A 15,492-nucleotide genomic window follows, 5' to 3' on the forward strand; every position below is an offset into this window, starting at 1 on the left:
AGTAAATCAAAGAGTAGGGCAGGGAGACTCCCCAAAGAATTTTTTTTTATTAATTTATTTGTTTTCAGTTTTCTACAATCACTTCCATAAGTCTTAGATTTTCTTCCCCTCCCTCCCTGAAATGGCATGCAATTTTATATACTTTCTATACATACATTCTTATTAAGCACATTTCCACATTAGCCATGTTGCATGGAGGCATTAAAATGAATTCCCCAAAGAATTTTTAAAACTTCTATATCTCCTTCTTAATCTTATTAGGGAGGCAGTATAGTGCAGTGGTTAGGATGCTGGCTCTGCTGCTGGTTACCTGTCTGACTCTGAACAAATCACTTGCTCTCTCTGGGCCGCAGTTTCCCTAACCATAGAATGAAGGGATTGGAATAGAGAGATGACCTCTGTCCCTGGCACCTCTACCTTTATGATCTGTTTTTTTCTCCCCTTGCATTCCAATAGCTCAGTGAAACCCCATTTTTTAATGTAATGTGCTTTTAATAGAAATACCAGTTCTATTAATCCAATTAACATATCATTTTCTCTCTGGGACTTAGTTTCCTGATCCGTAAAATGAGGAGATTTTACTAGACTACTTCTAAGGTGTCTTCCAGCTCTAAATACATGATTTTGGAAAGTTTAGGGACATCCTGGCACTAAAGAAAGCTCAGTTTCTTTGGACTTCCATTGGACATCAAACATCTTGTGAATCCTAGGGATTTAGATCCCCAGCACAGTATCTCATATACCACAGTCACTTAATAAATGTCTCTTGTAATGAATTTAATTCCTGAGAGGATCCCAAAGCACTTGATATACAGGATGGGGCTTGCTGGTAAGGGTATCAAGCATCCCTGGGATGTTCATGGCCCACCCTAAGCTGTGAGTCTTGTCTTGTAGTGGATGGACACTGATTTGAGAGACCTAAGCAATAGAGTAACAAGGGCAGAGCACAGGTTGAGAAAGAAAGAAAGAAAAAAGAGAGAAAGAAGGAAAGAGAGAAACAAAAAGCAAAGGAAAGAAAGAAGGAAAGAAAAAAGGAGAGAGAGAAAAAGAGAGAGAGAGAAAGAGAGAGGGAGGGAGAGACAGAGAGAGATGAGAGAGAGAGAGAGAGAGAGAGAGAGAGAGAGAGTGAGAGACAGAGAGAGAGAGGGAGGAGAGGGAGAGAGAGTGAGAGACAGAGAGACAGAGAGAGACAGAGAGACAGTGAGACAAAGAGAGATGGTCTGGAACTGTGGACTTAGCAGTAACAACCAGAGTAAAGGTCTAATGCTTTGTTTTGTCATTCATGGCCGTCTACATGTACTCTCCCTTTTCTAAACTTGTACAGCACTAACCCTCTGTCTATAATCCTCAAATGGAATTTATGCACTGCTTTGTAATGTTACCTGACTTTTTTACATGTCTGTGCCACTGGTATATGACTCATGGGATTTAGAACTGGAGATTTCCTTAGAAATCATCTAGTGTTACCTCAATTTTCACTTGAGGAAAGTGAGAACTGGGAAGGGAGTAAAGCATTTATTAAGCACCTACTATGTGCCCACAGATTGGTGGTACAGTGGAGAGAGAGCCTGGCTCAGAGTCAGGAAGATTCGAGTTCAAATTTGGCATCAGACACTTCTTAGATGTGTGACCCTAGGCAAGTCACTTAACCCTATCTGCCTTAGTTTCCTCACCTGTAAAATGAAATGGAGAAGGAAATGGCAAACCACCCCAGTATCTCTGCCAAGAAAACCCCAAATGGCGTCACGAAGAGTCAGACATGACTGAAATGACAAAACAACAGCAAAATATGCCAGGCACTGTGCATATAACTTTATAAATATTGTATTATTTGATCCTCACAATAGCCCTGCAAGGTAGGTGACATTCCCATTATACAATTGAGGAAACTGAGGCAGACGGAGGGTAAGTGACTAACCCAGGGTCACAGAATTAGTAAGTCTGTGAGGCTGAATTTTAACTCAGGGCTTCCTGACTTGTGGTCTAGTGCTGTATCCACCAGGCCACCTAGTTGGGTAACTAACTTGCCCAAGGGCCACATCAGTAGTAAGAAGCACATTCAGTATTTGAATAGCAATGGTAATAGTAACTGGCATTAATAGAATACTTTGCAGTTTTCTAAAGTGCTTTACCTACATTATTTCATCTGTACCTGACCACCACCCTGTGAGATAGGTATAACAGGTATCTTTATTTCCATTTTACAGATGAGGAAACTGAGGCTCAAAGAGCTGCAGTTACTAGCTGGTCACAGAGCTAGTCAACATTGGAGGTGGGATTTAGCGCTATCCATGGTTCCTTTTAAGTCTCATGACTCCAAATTCAATGTCCTTTCCAAGCCATGTCCCCCTGACTGGACAGTGCCATAGAAAGAACACAGAATTTGGAATTAGAAGATCAGATGGCCTTTCTTTGTACCTCAGTTTCCCCATCTGTAAAATAAGAATAATAACGCATGTGCTCTCCACATCGCTGTGTCTTGTAGAGCAGAGGTCATAATGTATGTGCAAAGATAAGTTGTAAAACATCATACGAATGTGAATGATTATTAGGACGGTGCCATAATAGGATCACAAATTTAGGAGACATCTCGTTTGACTCCCTTACTTTACAGATGGGGAAACTGAGGCCAGAGTGGTTAAAATGATTTGCTTTGACTCAGAACTAGAACAAAGTCAAGTGCTCTTCCATAACGGCTTTTAGAAATTTATGTGCTAGAAAAGCTCAAAGAAAAATTCCCTCTTTTCCTTGCCCCAAGGAGAACAGGGAAGCAGGGCATTCCTTAAAGCCCAAACTTAACCTCCTCTCAACCGTCTCTCCGGCTTAGGCAGTTGCACTAGGGGTATGGAGCGTGAGGCCTCTGCACCCCTGGTGCTAGGGGAAAACATTCACAGGGAGAAAATGCCATCTGAAGCCCAGGCTTCTGCTGCACCCAAGTTCTGTAGTCCAAGAGACACTGAATACTTTTCAGAAAAGCACGCTGAGTTTTGGAGCTCCAACAAAGAGGTATTTAAAAAGTCATTTGAGGAGAAGAATGCAGTCAAGAACTTGCCTGCCAATTTTAAGTTATGCCTTTTATACAAATATTCATCATTTTTTTCTCATGAAGGCTAGGAGGAGAGAGAAATAGAGGGAGAGTAAGGGAGAGAGGAAAAGAGGTGGGGAGACAGGAGGAAGAAGAAAGGGGGAGAAGAAGAAAGAGAGAGAGAAGAGACAGGGAGACAGGAGGAGAAAAAAAGGGGGAGAGGATGGGAGAGAGGAGAAGAGAGAGGGAAAGGAAGAAGAAAGGGGGAGAGAAAGGAAGGGAGAGAAAAGAGGGGAAAAGAGAGAGAAGAAGAGGGAGAAAGAGGAGCAGAGAGAGAGAGGGTAAAAGGGAGAGGAGAAAAAAGGAGAAGAGAAAGAAAAGGTTGAAGAAAGAAAAAAAAAGAGAAGTCGGGGTGGACAGGGTAGAGAAACATCACCAATCAAAGAGAGGCCAAAGTAGAGTGACAGGGTTGCCTTTGTCCCTGAAGAGGCAGGCACAGCACATGGGCATAGGCATCCGGGCTCTGTGTGGCATTAGAGCCTCTGTGAGCATTGAGCACACGCCCTCTAAGATGAGAGAGAAGTGGGTCTTGGGCCAGGAGGAAGGATCTTGCTTTCAGCGTGAGGGCAGATGATAATCGTTTGTCAGGAGAGCTGAGCTCTGTGTGCAACAGACCCAGCGACCTCAGTTTCTGCCTTATTCCCTGGGACTCTGAAGAATGAACCTGCTTGGGGAGCGATCACTCCATTTAATTTAACAAGCCTTTATTGAGTCCCTACTGTGCGGTGCTGGATGACATGGGGGTAACAGGAGAGGGAGAATCAAGGCACTTCATGGTTTACAAAGTGCTAGCCTCCGAATAGCCCCATGAGGTGGGCTAATGCTGGGATTCTCATCATCCCCATTTTACAGGTAATGAGGCGACAGTTCAGAAGGGCACCCTGAATCATTGAGCAAGCATTTGGTAATCACCTACTAGTGCCAGGGACTGTGTGGAGCACTGGAGACACAAAGAAACGCAAAAGAAAAAAAAGGTCCTACTCTCAAGGTGTTCACAGTCTAATGAGAGATTTGGGGAATGACATGTAAAATATATGTACAAATGAACCATGTATGTTGTCTATATATGTATATATATGATAGGCATACATAACACAACTATACATAGAAATACAAAACTGTGTATATGTATGCACAAACAAAACTGATGTGCAAACTACATATAATATCTATACACTAAAGCTATGTGCAAATTATATATGTTTATATGTGACAAACATATGCACACATACAACTCATGCATGCAAACTATATACACATATACACACACAAGGCTATGAAGTACAAAGATGTACGCAACACTAACATGTACAAATTGTATACACATAGTTTGTATATATATTGCGTGTATATAGACTGCATATATGTATACAATCTCTATATACGCACACAAAGTTACTATGCACAAACTAAATGGGTGTATGTGTGTGTGTGTGTATATAATAAAATGATATGTCAAAACAAACTACACGCGTGTAAAACAACTATGTACAATCTATATGTATACATACAAATAAATTATATATATGCACATAGAAAACTGCTAGGTACAAACCATATACACACGCATGCAAAAGTGTACATGTATGGCTCGTACGCAGTACTATATCCATAGCATGTATGTTATCTGTGTACATAACATATATACACATACTATGTATAATAGCATATGTATATGCCCACACATCTATGTAAGGGCTACATATGTTACATATAAAGTGTGTGCCTTGTATGTGTGTGTATAGATATATATATATATACATGTGTATAATATATATTATGTGTGTACATATAAAATGTAAGTATATCCATATATCATTAACTTCAGACAAGGCACTGAGATTAAGGAGGACTGGGAAATCCTCCTTACAGAGGCAGAATTTTAGCTGACACTAGAGGGAAGCTAGGGAAACTGTCATCAGAAGGAAGCCAGGGTTCAGTGAGTGCAAAAAGATGGGAAAAGGAAAACATCTAAGATGAAAGCTAGCTTATCTATGGAGAAAGTGTCCCAGAGTTGGGGGGATCTGAGTTGAGAGAGATGGGAATGAAGGAGTGGTCGGTGGGGGATGGAGGATAGAGTACATCTCATTTCCCATTTAGAAGAATGGAAGCTTTTTGAAGCTGGCCTTCTGCCTGATTTTGTCCTTGTATCCCCACTGCCCATCCCATTACCTAATTCATGTGTGGTTGAACTTCAGTCATGGAATTGGGAACTAAAGAAGGCTTGAGTGATTATCTGGTCCAACTCCTTTATTTTATAAAGCAAGAAATTGAAGCATATGGGCCTTTAAGTGACTTTGTCTACAGTCATCCAATTTGTAAAGGTTGGAGAACCCGAGTCATTGGACTCCTGGTCCAGTAGTCTTTTTACAACACTGTGCTGATGCTTGAAGATTCTATCAGTGAATGAAATTAATGGGAAATAAAAGCAAAACACTGGTTATTCATATGGCCCAGCAAAGAGAAAGAAGGTACTGTTTTGTGTAGGTACATTATGCTAGGCAGAGGGGGGACTCTCAAAGCACATACTTGTAGGGCAGCTCATTAGCACAGATGATAGAGGACTGGACATCAGGAAGTCAGGAAGACCTGAGTTCAAATGTGATCTCAGACACTTACTAGCTCTGTGACCCTGGACAAGTCACTTAACCTCCATCAGACTCAGTTCCCTCATCTGTAGTTGCTACTAGCAGTAGCAGCTACTGCCCAGGGTTCTTATAAAGTCCAAATGATATCATATTTGGAAAGCATTTTGTGTACCTTAAAGCATTGTAGAAATGCTAGCTGTTTTTATGGTTTCTTCCATTCTGAAGCTTATAGCCTTGTGTAAGGGCCTATAATGAGAAGGATTATGGAAAGAGAACTAGATTCTAAGCTAGTTATGTCTCATGTCAAGTGAAGTCCTAGCTCTGACGCATAATAGCTGTATTATAGTAGCCAGCATTTATCCAATCTCTTTAAAGTTTGAAAAATGTGTTACAAACGTTATCTCATTTCATCCTCACAAGAATTCTGGGAGGTAGGTGCTATTATTATCTCCAGTTTAGAGATGAGAAAACTAAAGGTATTTTTTGCTTAGAGTCACTCAGGTGACTCAGTATCTGAGGCTGGATTTGAACTCATACCTTCCAGATTCCGGGTCTAGCATTCCATCCACCAGGCTGTTTACCTGTATGACCCTGAATAAGTTATAGTCATCTTGGGAGTGAGGCATTCCAGTTCAGAGTTGAGGAGTTTTGAAAGTCAAGTGGGTCGAGTTTCATTAACTGTGTCTCTAACCCACAGAAGGCGAAATCCGGGCTTGAAGGCCCTAAGGACCATTTCCTGCCTTTGTGTTGATTTTCAATTCACATAGCACACAATGAATCCCCAAACTTCAGACTAAAGATTGCTGACATTTGGCAAGTCCATTCATTCCATTTTCTTTCTGCTGGCCTTTAACAGTTCACTTCTCCCCCTCAGGATCAGTTTCCTCATGTATAAAATGAGAAGGTTGTACTGGACAACCTTGGAGATTCCTTCTATCAGGCTTCTTAACCCAGGGTCTGTGAACTTGGTTTTAAGGTCATTTTGATCACTGCATTTCAGTACAACTAGTTTCCACTGGAATCTGATTTTTAAAAATTTTATCATTCTGAGAAAGGGCTCCTAGGTTATATAAGATTGTATAAAAAAAGCTTGGATCCCCTAATTTAGGACTAGAAAGGGCTTTAAAGAATCCTGCCTGACTCAAAATAATAATGACAATAAATAATAATAATTTGCATTTATTTATTCCTTTATGGTTTGCAAAATGCTTTACATGTATTCTCTCATTTTACTCTTACAACTGTGACTTCCCAATCAGTCTAAAGACCCGTTTGTTTTGCCGTTTTGCTACTAAATCATATAGTTCAGATTGTGCTTCCTCAGTTATTATCAACTGTCCACCACACGACAACTCCACGGAGCAGTTACTACTATTAATATCCACATTTTACAAATGAGGAAACTGAGCTCTCCAAGAAAAGAGTAAAATGTCTGAGGTAAGACTTGAACTCAGGTCTGCCTGGACTCTTAACCTCCATAGGCTTATAGAATCTTTCCAGGTAGAAAGATAGTCTAGTCCCATTTCTCATCCCTTGCAGGGTTCCCTTCTAGAGGATTCCCTACCAGGCTATGAAAGGTGAGGTCTCTCTAGGTCTCTAGGAACTGATGGTTCCATAGCTTTTAATTTGACCTTTCCCTGATATGAAATGCCATCAAGGCCTTGGCTGCATAATCAACCAATGAGCTGTGGTCGGCAATAGCCTGTGGAGGTTGCTTTTGGTAGTTCCTGTTCCTTTTCCTACCAGCCAAGGTTAGAGTGTTGTCACAAAGAGCTCAAAGTTAACTGACTCCTCCATCTGTCTGAGACATTTGCTTGCATACCTCCCATCACAAATAGTTTCCAGGGCCCTGAGGTGTGTTTTATGGGATGGACCTGCACGCTGAACAAAAGAGGCCCACCTGTGGCTGTGGGAGGAGGGAAGGGGAACCTGAAGTGGTTGTCAGCTCTCCTGGTCAGAGGCCTAGTAGAAAAAGCTCTTGCAAGCTAGAAGAGGTTGGGGGTGGGGATGGGTGGCAGCCCCAGGTCAGCATGCCAAGGAAAGTCAGCTTATAGCCATCTGGGGCACGTGAGCCATATGGTGCTGGGCCCTCGTCTCCTGGATACCAGGACTGCTTGTCAGTTTGGTGAAGGAGGAAGAAGTAAAAGGTCAGATAATTTATTTGCTGCTGCGTAAACAAAACATCCAGATGACTGAATTTTTCACTTACTTGATCCAGAAGTCCTTTCTGAAGGGATTTCAGTGGGAAGTCATGGAACCATAGAATGGTGGCATTGTCTCAGATCTCAGCGGTCATCTTGTCCATTTAATAGTCGAGGAAGCCAGGCCCAGAGGAGGCAAGTGACTCATCAAAGTCATATAGCCAGTCCTTGGCTGAGTGGGAATAAGGACATTTATTTCAACAGACGCTTCTGCTTTTCCTACCAGGCTGGGCACTGGAGTTTTTTGCTTTCTTTTTTTAACCAGGCAATGCCTATAACCATTCTGTAACTTAGAATCTTGGAGGCTTTCTTGGGACTAACTGAGAGGCTGAGGGATTTTCCCAGGGTCGCACCATCAGTTAATATCAAGAGAAGGATTTTAATTCAGTCAGTCAATGAGCATTTTATAAAGCGCTTAGTGTGTGTCAGGCATTCTACTCCGGTCATCCTGAGTCTGAGGTTGGCTCTCCATTAAGGCAATGCTGCTTCTTAGCGCCTGAGAATAAAAAGTGCATAAAAATATTTTAAAAAATAATGGTGTGATTAGAAATATACTGCAACATGCTATAAATATTTTTGTTCAGATAGGTCCTTTCCCCTTTTCTTTAAAGTATTCCCTTTTCTCTAGGATACTGACCTAGTAGTATCACTGCTGTATGCACAGTTTTATAGCCCTTTGGGCGTAGTTCTAAATTGTTCTCCGGAACGATTGGTCTTTTTCACAACTCCCCTAATAATGCATTAGTGTCCTAATTTTTTTCCTATCCCCTCTAGCATTTATGATTTTCCTTTTCTGTCATGTTAGCCAATTGGAAGGGTGTGAGGTAGTATCTCAGAGTTGCTTTAATTTGCATCTCTGATCAGTAGTGATTTAAAGCATTTTTTTCCTGTGACTATTGATAGCTTCAGTTTCTTCTTCTGAAAACTAGCTGTTCATATCCTTTGATCATTTATCAACTGAAGAATGGCTGTTGTTTTTATATAGTTGGCTCAGTTCCCTGTATATTTGAAAAATGAAGCCTTTATCAGAGTAATTTGTAAATCTCTCTTTCCCCAATTTCCTGTTTTCCTTCTAATTTTGGCTGTATTAGTTTTTGTTGTGCAAAATCTTTTCAATTTCATGTAGTCAAGAACTGTCTATTTTACTTCCCATAATTTCTATCTTTTGTTTGGTCATAAACTCTTTTCTAATCGACAGATCTGACAGTACATTTTTTCATGCTCTCTTGGTTTACTTATGATATCTCCCTTTAAAATAATTTAGAAATCATTTATCCATTTTAATCTTATCTTGGTATTCAGTGTGAGATGTTGGTCTATACCTAGTTTCTGCCAAATTGCTTTCCAGTTTTTCTAGCAATTTCTGTTACATGTTCAATTTTTGCCCCCAAAGCTTGAATCTTTGGGTTTATCAAACTCTGATCCACCACTCTACTTCTTAGCCAGTACCATATTGTTTTGACGATTACTGCTCTGTAATATAATTTAAAATCTAAAACTGCTAGGCTACCTTCCTTAACATTTTTTTCATTGATTCCCTTAAGATTCTTGACCTTTTGTTCTTTCAGATGAATTTTGTCACTATTTTTTTTTCTAGCTCTATAAAATAATTCTATGCTATCATGATTGGTAAGACACAGAACAAGTAATTTGATTTAGGCAGGATTGTCATTTTTATTATATTGGCTTGACCCACTCAAGTGATTAATATTTCTACAATTGTTTAGATCTGTCTTTGTTTGTGTAAAATGTGTTTTGTAATTGTGTTCATATAATTCCTGGGTTTGTCTTGGCAGTTAGACTCTCAAGTATTTCATATTGTCTGCCATTATTTTAAATGGAATTTCTCTTTCTATCTCTTCCTGCTGGATTTTCTTAGTAGTATATTCTGATGATTTATGTGGGTTTGCTTTATAGCCTGCAATTTTGCTGAAGTTGTTAATTATTTCAACTAGTTTTTTAATTGATTCTCTAGGGACCTTTAAGTATAGCATCATATCATCTGCAAAGACTGTTAGTTGTGTTTCCTTATAGACTATTTTTATTTCTTTTTCTTGTCTTTTTGCTACAGTTAGCATTTCTAGTACAATAATGAATTACAGCAGTGATAATGGGCATCCTTACTTCACTTTCATCTCGTTGGAAAGGTTCCAGTTTTATCCAAAATGCTTGCTCTGGGTTTTAGATAGATACTAATCATTTTAAGAAAGGTTCCATTAGTTTCTATGCTTTCTAGTGTTTTTAATATGAATGGGTATTATCTTTTGTCAAAGGCTTTTTCTGCATATATTGTTAAGATTTTTGTCATTATTGTTAGTGATATAGTCAATTTTGCTCATAGTTTCCCTATATTGAGCCGGTCATGCATTCCTGGTTTAAATCCCACCTAATCATAATGTATGATTTGTGATATTGCTGGAATCTCCATGCTAGTGTTTTATTTAAAAACTTTGCATTAATATTCATTTTTTAAAAATTGATCTATAATTTTTTTCTCTGTTTTTGCTCTCCCTAGTACTGGGTAGGATTCCTTTTTTACCTATTTTTTCAAAGAGTTTATTGGGATTAATTTTTCCTCAAATGTTTCACAGAATTCACTTGTGAATCCATCTAATCTTGGGGATTTTTTTCTTGCAGAGCTCATTGGTGAAGTGTTGAATATTCTTTGAAAAAATATTGAGTTCCTTCTGATCTCTCATGTTTATCTTTTTATGCTTCTCTTGATTCTTGTATCTGAAAGTTACATTTTTTGTTCAGCTCTGGTGTTTTCATTAGGAATGCTTGATAGTCTTTTATTTAATTAAATATCCATTTTCCTCCTGAGGATTATACTCAGTTTTGCTAGTTAGATTATTCTTGGTTGTAATTCCAGATTTTTTACCTTCTAGAATAATATATTCCAAATCTTCCACTCCTTTTATATAGCAGCTGCTAAATCTTGTATGATCCTGACTAGGCTATTCGAATGGTTTCTTTCTGGCTGATTGAATGTTTTCTCTTTGATCCAGGAGCTGTGGAATTTGTCTATAATATTTCTGGGAGTTTTCACTTTGGGATCTCCTTCAGGTGGTTATTAGGTCTTATAATTTCTATTTTACCTTTCAGTTCAGTGATTTTGGGGTAGTTTTTCTTCATAATTTCTTGAAATGGGATGTGTAATCTCTTTCTTTGATCATGGCTTTCAGGTGGTCCAATAATTCTTAAATGATCTCTCTTTGATCAATTTTCCAGGTCAGTTGTCTCTTATAGTGAGATATTTCACGTTTTCTTCCATTTTTTCATTCTTTTGACTTTGTTTGTTTCTTGTTGTCTCATGAAGTCATTAGCTTCCATTTGCCCAATTCTAATTTTTAAGTAATTATTTTCTTCTGTGGACTTTTGTACCTCTTTTTCCATTTGGCCAATTCTGCTCTTTTTAAGGAGTTATTTTCATCAGCGAATTTTTGTTCTTCTTTTTTCATTTGGCCAATTCTGGCTTTTAAGGTGCAATTTCCTTCAGTATTTTTTGTGTGTCTTTTGTTGTTTTTCAGTCATGTCCCACTCTTTGTGATCCCTTTTGGGGTTTTTTTGACAAAAATACTGTAGTGGCTTGCAATTTCCTTTTCTAGCTCTTTTTACAGATGAAGAAACTGAGGCAGACTTAAGTGACTTGCCTGGGGTCATGCAGTTAGTGTGTGAACTCATATATGAACTCAGGAAGATGAGTTTTCTTGACTTCAGGGCTGGCACTCTCTCAGACTATTTTACCAGACTATTAATTGTCTTTTCAAAATTTTCTTTTTTGGGAGTTGGGACTAGATGGCCTCCAAGGTCTCTTCCAATTCTAAGTTTATGATTCTATGAATAGTTCTTTTCTTTCTTCCGTGATCTCCTCTGCTTTGTTGTAATTATCATGTTGATACCTGGGTAGCTAAGTGGTGCAATGGATAGAGTACCAGGCCTGGAATCAGGAAGATCAGAATTCAAATCTGACCTGACTTCCTAGCTGTATTACCCTGAGCAAGTCACCTAATCTTATTTGCCTCAGTTTCCTTATCTGTAGAATGAACTGGAGAAGGAAATGGCCAACCACTCCAGTATCTTTGCCATGAAAACCCCAAATGGGGTCAGAAAGAGTCAGACATGTCTAAAAATCTACTGAATAGTGGCAATATCATGCTGACATCATTGTGGCTCTAGTTCTATGGTGTCCAGCTGGGCCATGACTGGTTGGGCTTTGCCCCTAGGTTCCCCTGCAGTACACCGCAAGGATGTTCCATCACCATTCAAGGATACTTAGTCTTAGGCAAGAAATGAAGTCCCAAGTCAGACATGACTCTTAACTACATTTGAAATGCAGGCAATTTGCTTTATAGTTTGACAAAATATGAGTGACTCGGTGCAATTGATCCCCACAATTTAATAAATAGCCCTCAGTTCATGGAGAGATAGGTTTGCTTTCCTAAGAAGATCGATCTGATTGGAATAAATTTAGGATGGCTAGGTGGAACAGCGGAGAGAGTGTTGGGACTTGGAGTCAAGAGGACTTGGATTCTAACCACTGTCAGGCTCTATTTAGCTGTGTGACTTCGGTCAAGTCATTTAACCTTTTCTATACACAGTTTCCTCATCTGTAAAAGGGGGATAATAATAGTGCCTAGCTCACAACGTTGTTGTGTGGATCAAATGAGATTATATGTGTACAGGACTTTGTTACCTATCACCATTATTTTTAAACATATCATGTAACAAGTCCCACTGAATCACACATCATGGCTAATGTACTGGAGTCACATCAGCTCCATTGCTGAGTGGATGAGGGAACCTCAAGGCAGCTGCCCAAGTACAGAGATCATGTCTCACCTTCAGAATGCCTAAGGGCAAGAGCTGAGTTTCTTCCTTAAGCTGGGAACTCCCTAAAAGTATCCACTGGAACTTCCTTCCATCAGACAGGTAGCTCCCTGAGGATGGGGAACATGTCTTCTTCCTGTATTACCCTTTCAAGGTTCAGGTTGCAGGATGTTGAATACAGGGCAGCTCTCACTGTGACTTTTCTTGCCCAAGAAAGCACAGTTCTGATCATATCACTCCCCTTCTAAAGAGCTTGTGGTTCCCACCTTCATACCTCTGTGCTATTCCCCAGACCTGTAATGACTTGTCTTCATCTCTCAGAATCATAGGACTATAGATGTAGGGCACAAAAGAACCTTGGAGGCCATCTAATTCATCCCCATCATTTTACAGATTCATTCATTATCTTCTACCCTCCCAACACACCTCTCTTTCAAATTTCCCCATTTCTGGAGGGCTATCACCATCCTTAATGTATTCTAGTTTTGTATCCTCAGAATTATCCTTGATTTCTCACCGTCTCTTACTTAATTTTTCAAGTTATTTGCCAAAATTTGCCATTTACACCTCCCTAGCATCTCTCACAACTAACCTCTTCTCTCTACTCAAAATAGCTACTCCCATAATTCAAACCCTTCTCCAAAAACTCCAGTGAATTCCTATTGCCTCTAGGATCAAATAAAAATTTCTCTCTTTGGTATTGAGAGCCCTCACAATCTGCCCCATAATACCTTTCCAGACTTATTACATTACTTTCCTTTACACATGTTATGGTGGAGCCAAAGTGTACTTACTATACCTCATACACAGTGCTCTACTTCCCATCTTGGTGTCTCTGTAGGGACTGTGCCTCCCTTTGTCCCCATGCTGGGAAGATGCTTCCTTCTCACCTCCACCAAAGAAGTCATTCTCTGTCTTATTTCTTACCTAGCCTTAATCACTGAATGGATGTTGCCTCAGGCAAACTGAAACCTGATAAAGACCTTAGCTTAAAAAGGCCAAGGTCTCCCATTGCATCCTGGGCCATCTCCAGCTGTCCTGATCTATATCTCACCACTTGACCCTGATGACTGTGGAGGAGAAAGTGAGGCTGGTGATTCTACACAGCCCTCCCTCACTTAAATCCAATTCACTTGTGAGTCACGGCATCAGCTTCCTGATGTCATGGTCCTCTTTGAGAATGAAGGACAAACGACCTAGAAATTTCAGAATTCCTTCAAGGCCTAACTCACTCCTTTTTATCCATGGAATATTTCCTGATTCCTCCAGCGAGAAGTCCTCTCTCTCCCTCCCTCCCTCCCTCCCTCCCTCTCTCCCCTCCCCCTCTCTCTCTCTTCTCTCTCTCCCTCTGAATTCACACAGCACTCTTCCCGTTGACACCGAGAATATTCTGTCCAATAAATGCTGGACTCATTTGTATCTTTATCTTAGCTTCAGTACTAGGCTACAAATTTCCTCAATGGAGGGGCCTAATTTATCTTTGTATCCCCAGAATCCAGCATGGTACCCTGGAAACAGTAGATGCACAGTAAGTATATGCCGAATGAATGAAGGAAGCCTGGTGGGACTGATGCCATCCATGGCTTTCCTCTCTCCCCCACAGATGTCCTGGCGCCCGCAATACCGAAGTTCGAAGTTCCGGAATGTCTACGGGAAAGTGGCCAACCGAGAGCACTGCTTTGACGGGATCCCCATCACCAAGAATGTGCATGACAACCACTTCTGCGCTGTCAATGCCAGGTTCCTTGCCATCGTTACAGAGAGCGCAGGAGGTGGATCCTTTCTCGTAATCCCGCTGGAGCAGGTATGATATTTTTGCCTTCTTTCCTGAAATGCAGGTCAAACTTCCAAAGACCCAGGGCCTCTGTAACGTCTGGATGGAATCCTGCAGGGAGTTTCAAATCTAGCCTCCTCTCCATTGGCCTGAGACTGCTAATTCAATTTGTGGAGACTCCAGTTACTTATCTTTTACTTCTCCCTTTTCTTCCTTGCCTAGAAAGAGTCAAAACTTACGAACTATTTCCCTTTGAGGGTCTGCATATAGAGATTGCATTTTTTTTTTTTTTTGGTGCATTAAGGTGGAAGAAGGGAGCCACAGTTGCCTGAGATGTGACAAATTCAGTGTGGTGTAGTGGTAGGAGCAGTGATTTTGTAGTCAGACGACTTGGGTTTGAATCCGAGTCTTGCTACTTCTTATCAATAGGGTTTTCCATTTCTGGGCCTCACTTTTAGATTGTAAGAGGAAAGGACAAATTGTATTATGATCATCTTTCGTTGCCAAAGAAGACCATGCCATCAGAGAAATAATGACATGACTTGCACTTGACTTTGTTTTGAGGGAGGGAGGGCTGTGCAGATCACCAGCCTCACTTCTCCTCCAGAGTCATCTGAATCCAATGACCAGATACTCATCAGGATGACTAGAGATGACTCAGGATGCAATGGGAGACCTTGGTCCCTTTAGGCCAAGGTCTATTCAGGTACTCACTTAGGGTGAGGTAATGCCCACAGGCCTATTTAATAAGTAGTCAGGGAAAGAATAAATTAGATGATCTCTAAAGCCTCTTTTCTCTCTGAATCCTATTATTGAAATGTTTATATCACACTGTCAAAATTAAATGACAATAGTCCTGATTTCTATTAATAATCAATAAAGTATTTTTTTTCAGGGCACCTTGGTGATACAGTGCTGGGCCTGGAGTCAGGAAGACTTATCTTTCTGAGTTCAAATTTGGTCTTGGATACTTACTAACTGTGTGACCCTGGGCAAGTCACTTAACTCTGCTTG

The 15,492-nt window shown here is 40.2% G+C and overlaps 1 protein-coding gene across 4 annotated transcripts in view; it reads left to right on the forward strand.

The window, feature by feature from the left end:
• Positions 1-15,492, forward strand: part of CORO2B (coronin 2B) — a 223,014-nt gene that overhangs the window by 103,161 nt on the left and 104,361 nt on the right. For all 4 annotated transcript variants that reach the window (XM_072615125.1, XM_072615145.1, XM_072615118.1 and 1 more), the window contains exon 2: positions 14,308-14,508. In XM_072615125.1, the coding sequence (XP_072471226.1) occupies positions 14,308-14,508 (201 nt within the window). The remainder of the gene's footprint in view (positions 1-14,307; positions 14,509-15,492) is intronic.

Source organism: Notamacropus eugenii, chromosome 1 (genome assembly GCF_028372415.1).
Source record: "Notamacropus eugenii isolate mMacEug1 chromosome 1, mMacEug1.pri_v2, whole genome shotgun sequence".
Taxonomy (NCBI): domain Eukaryota; kingdom Metazoa; phylum Chordata; class Mammalia; order Diprotodontia; family Macropodidae; genus Notamacropus; species Notamacropus eugenii.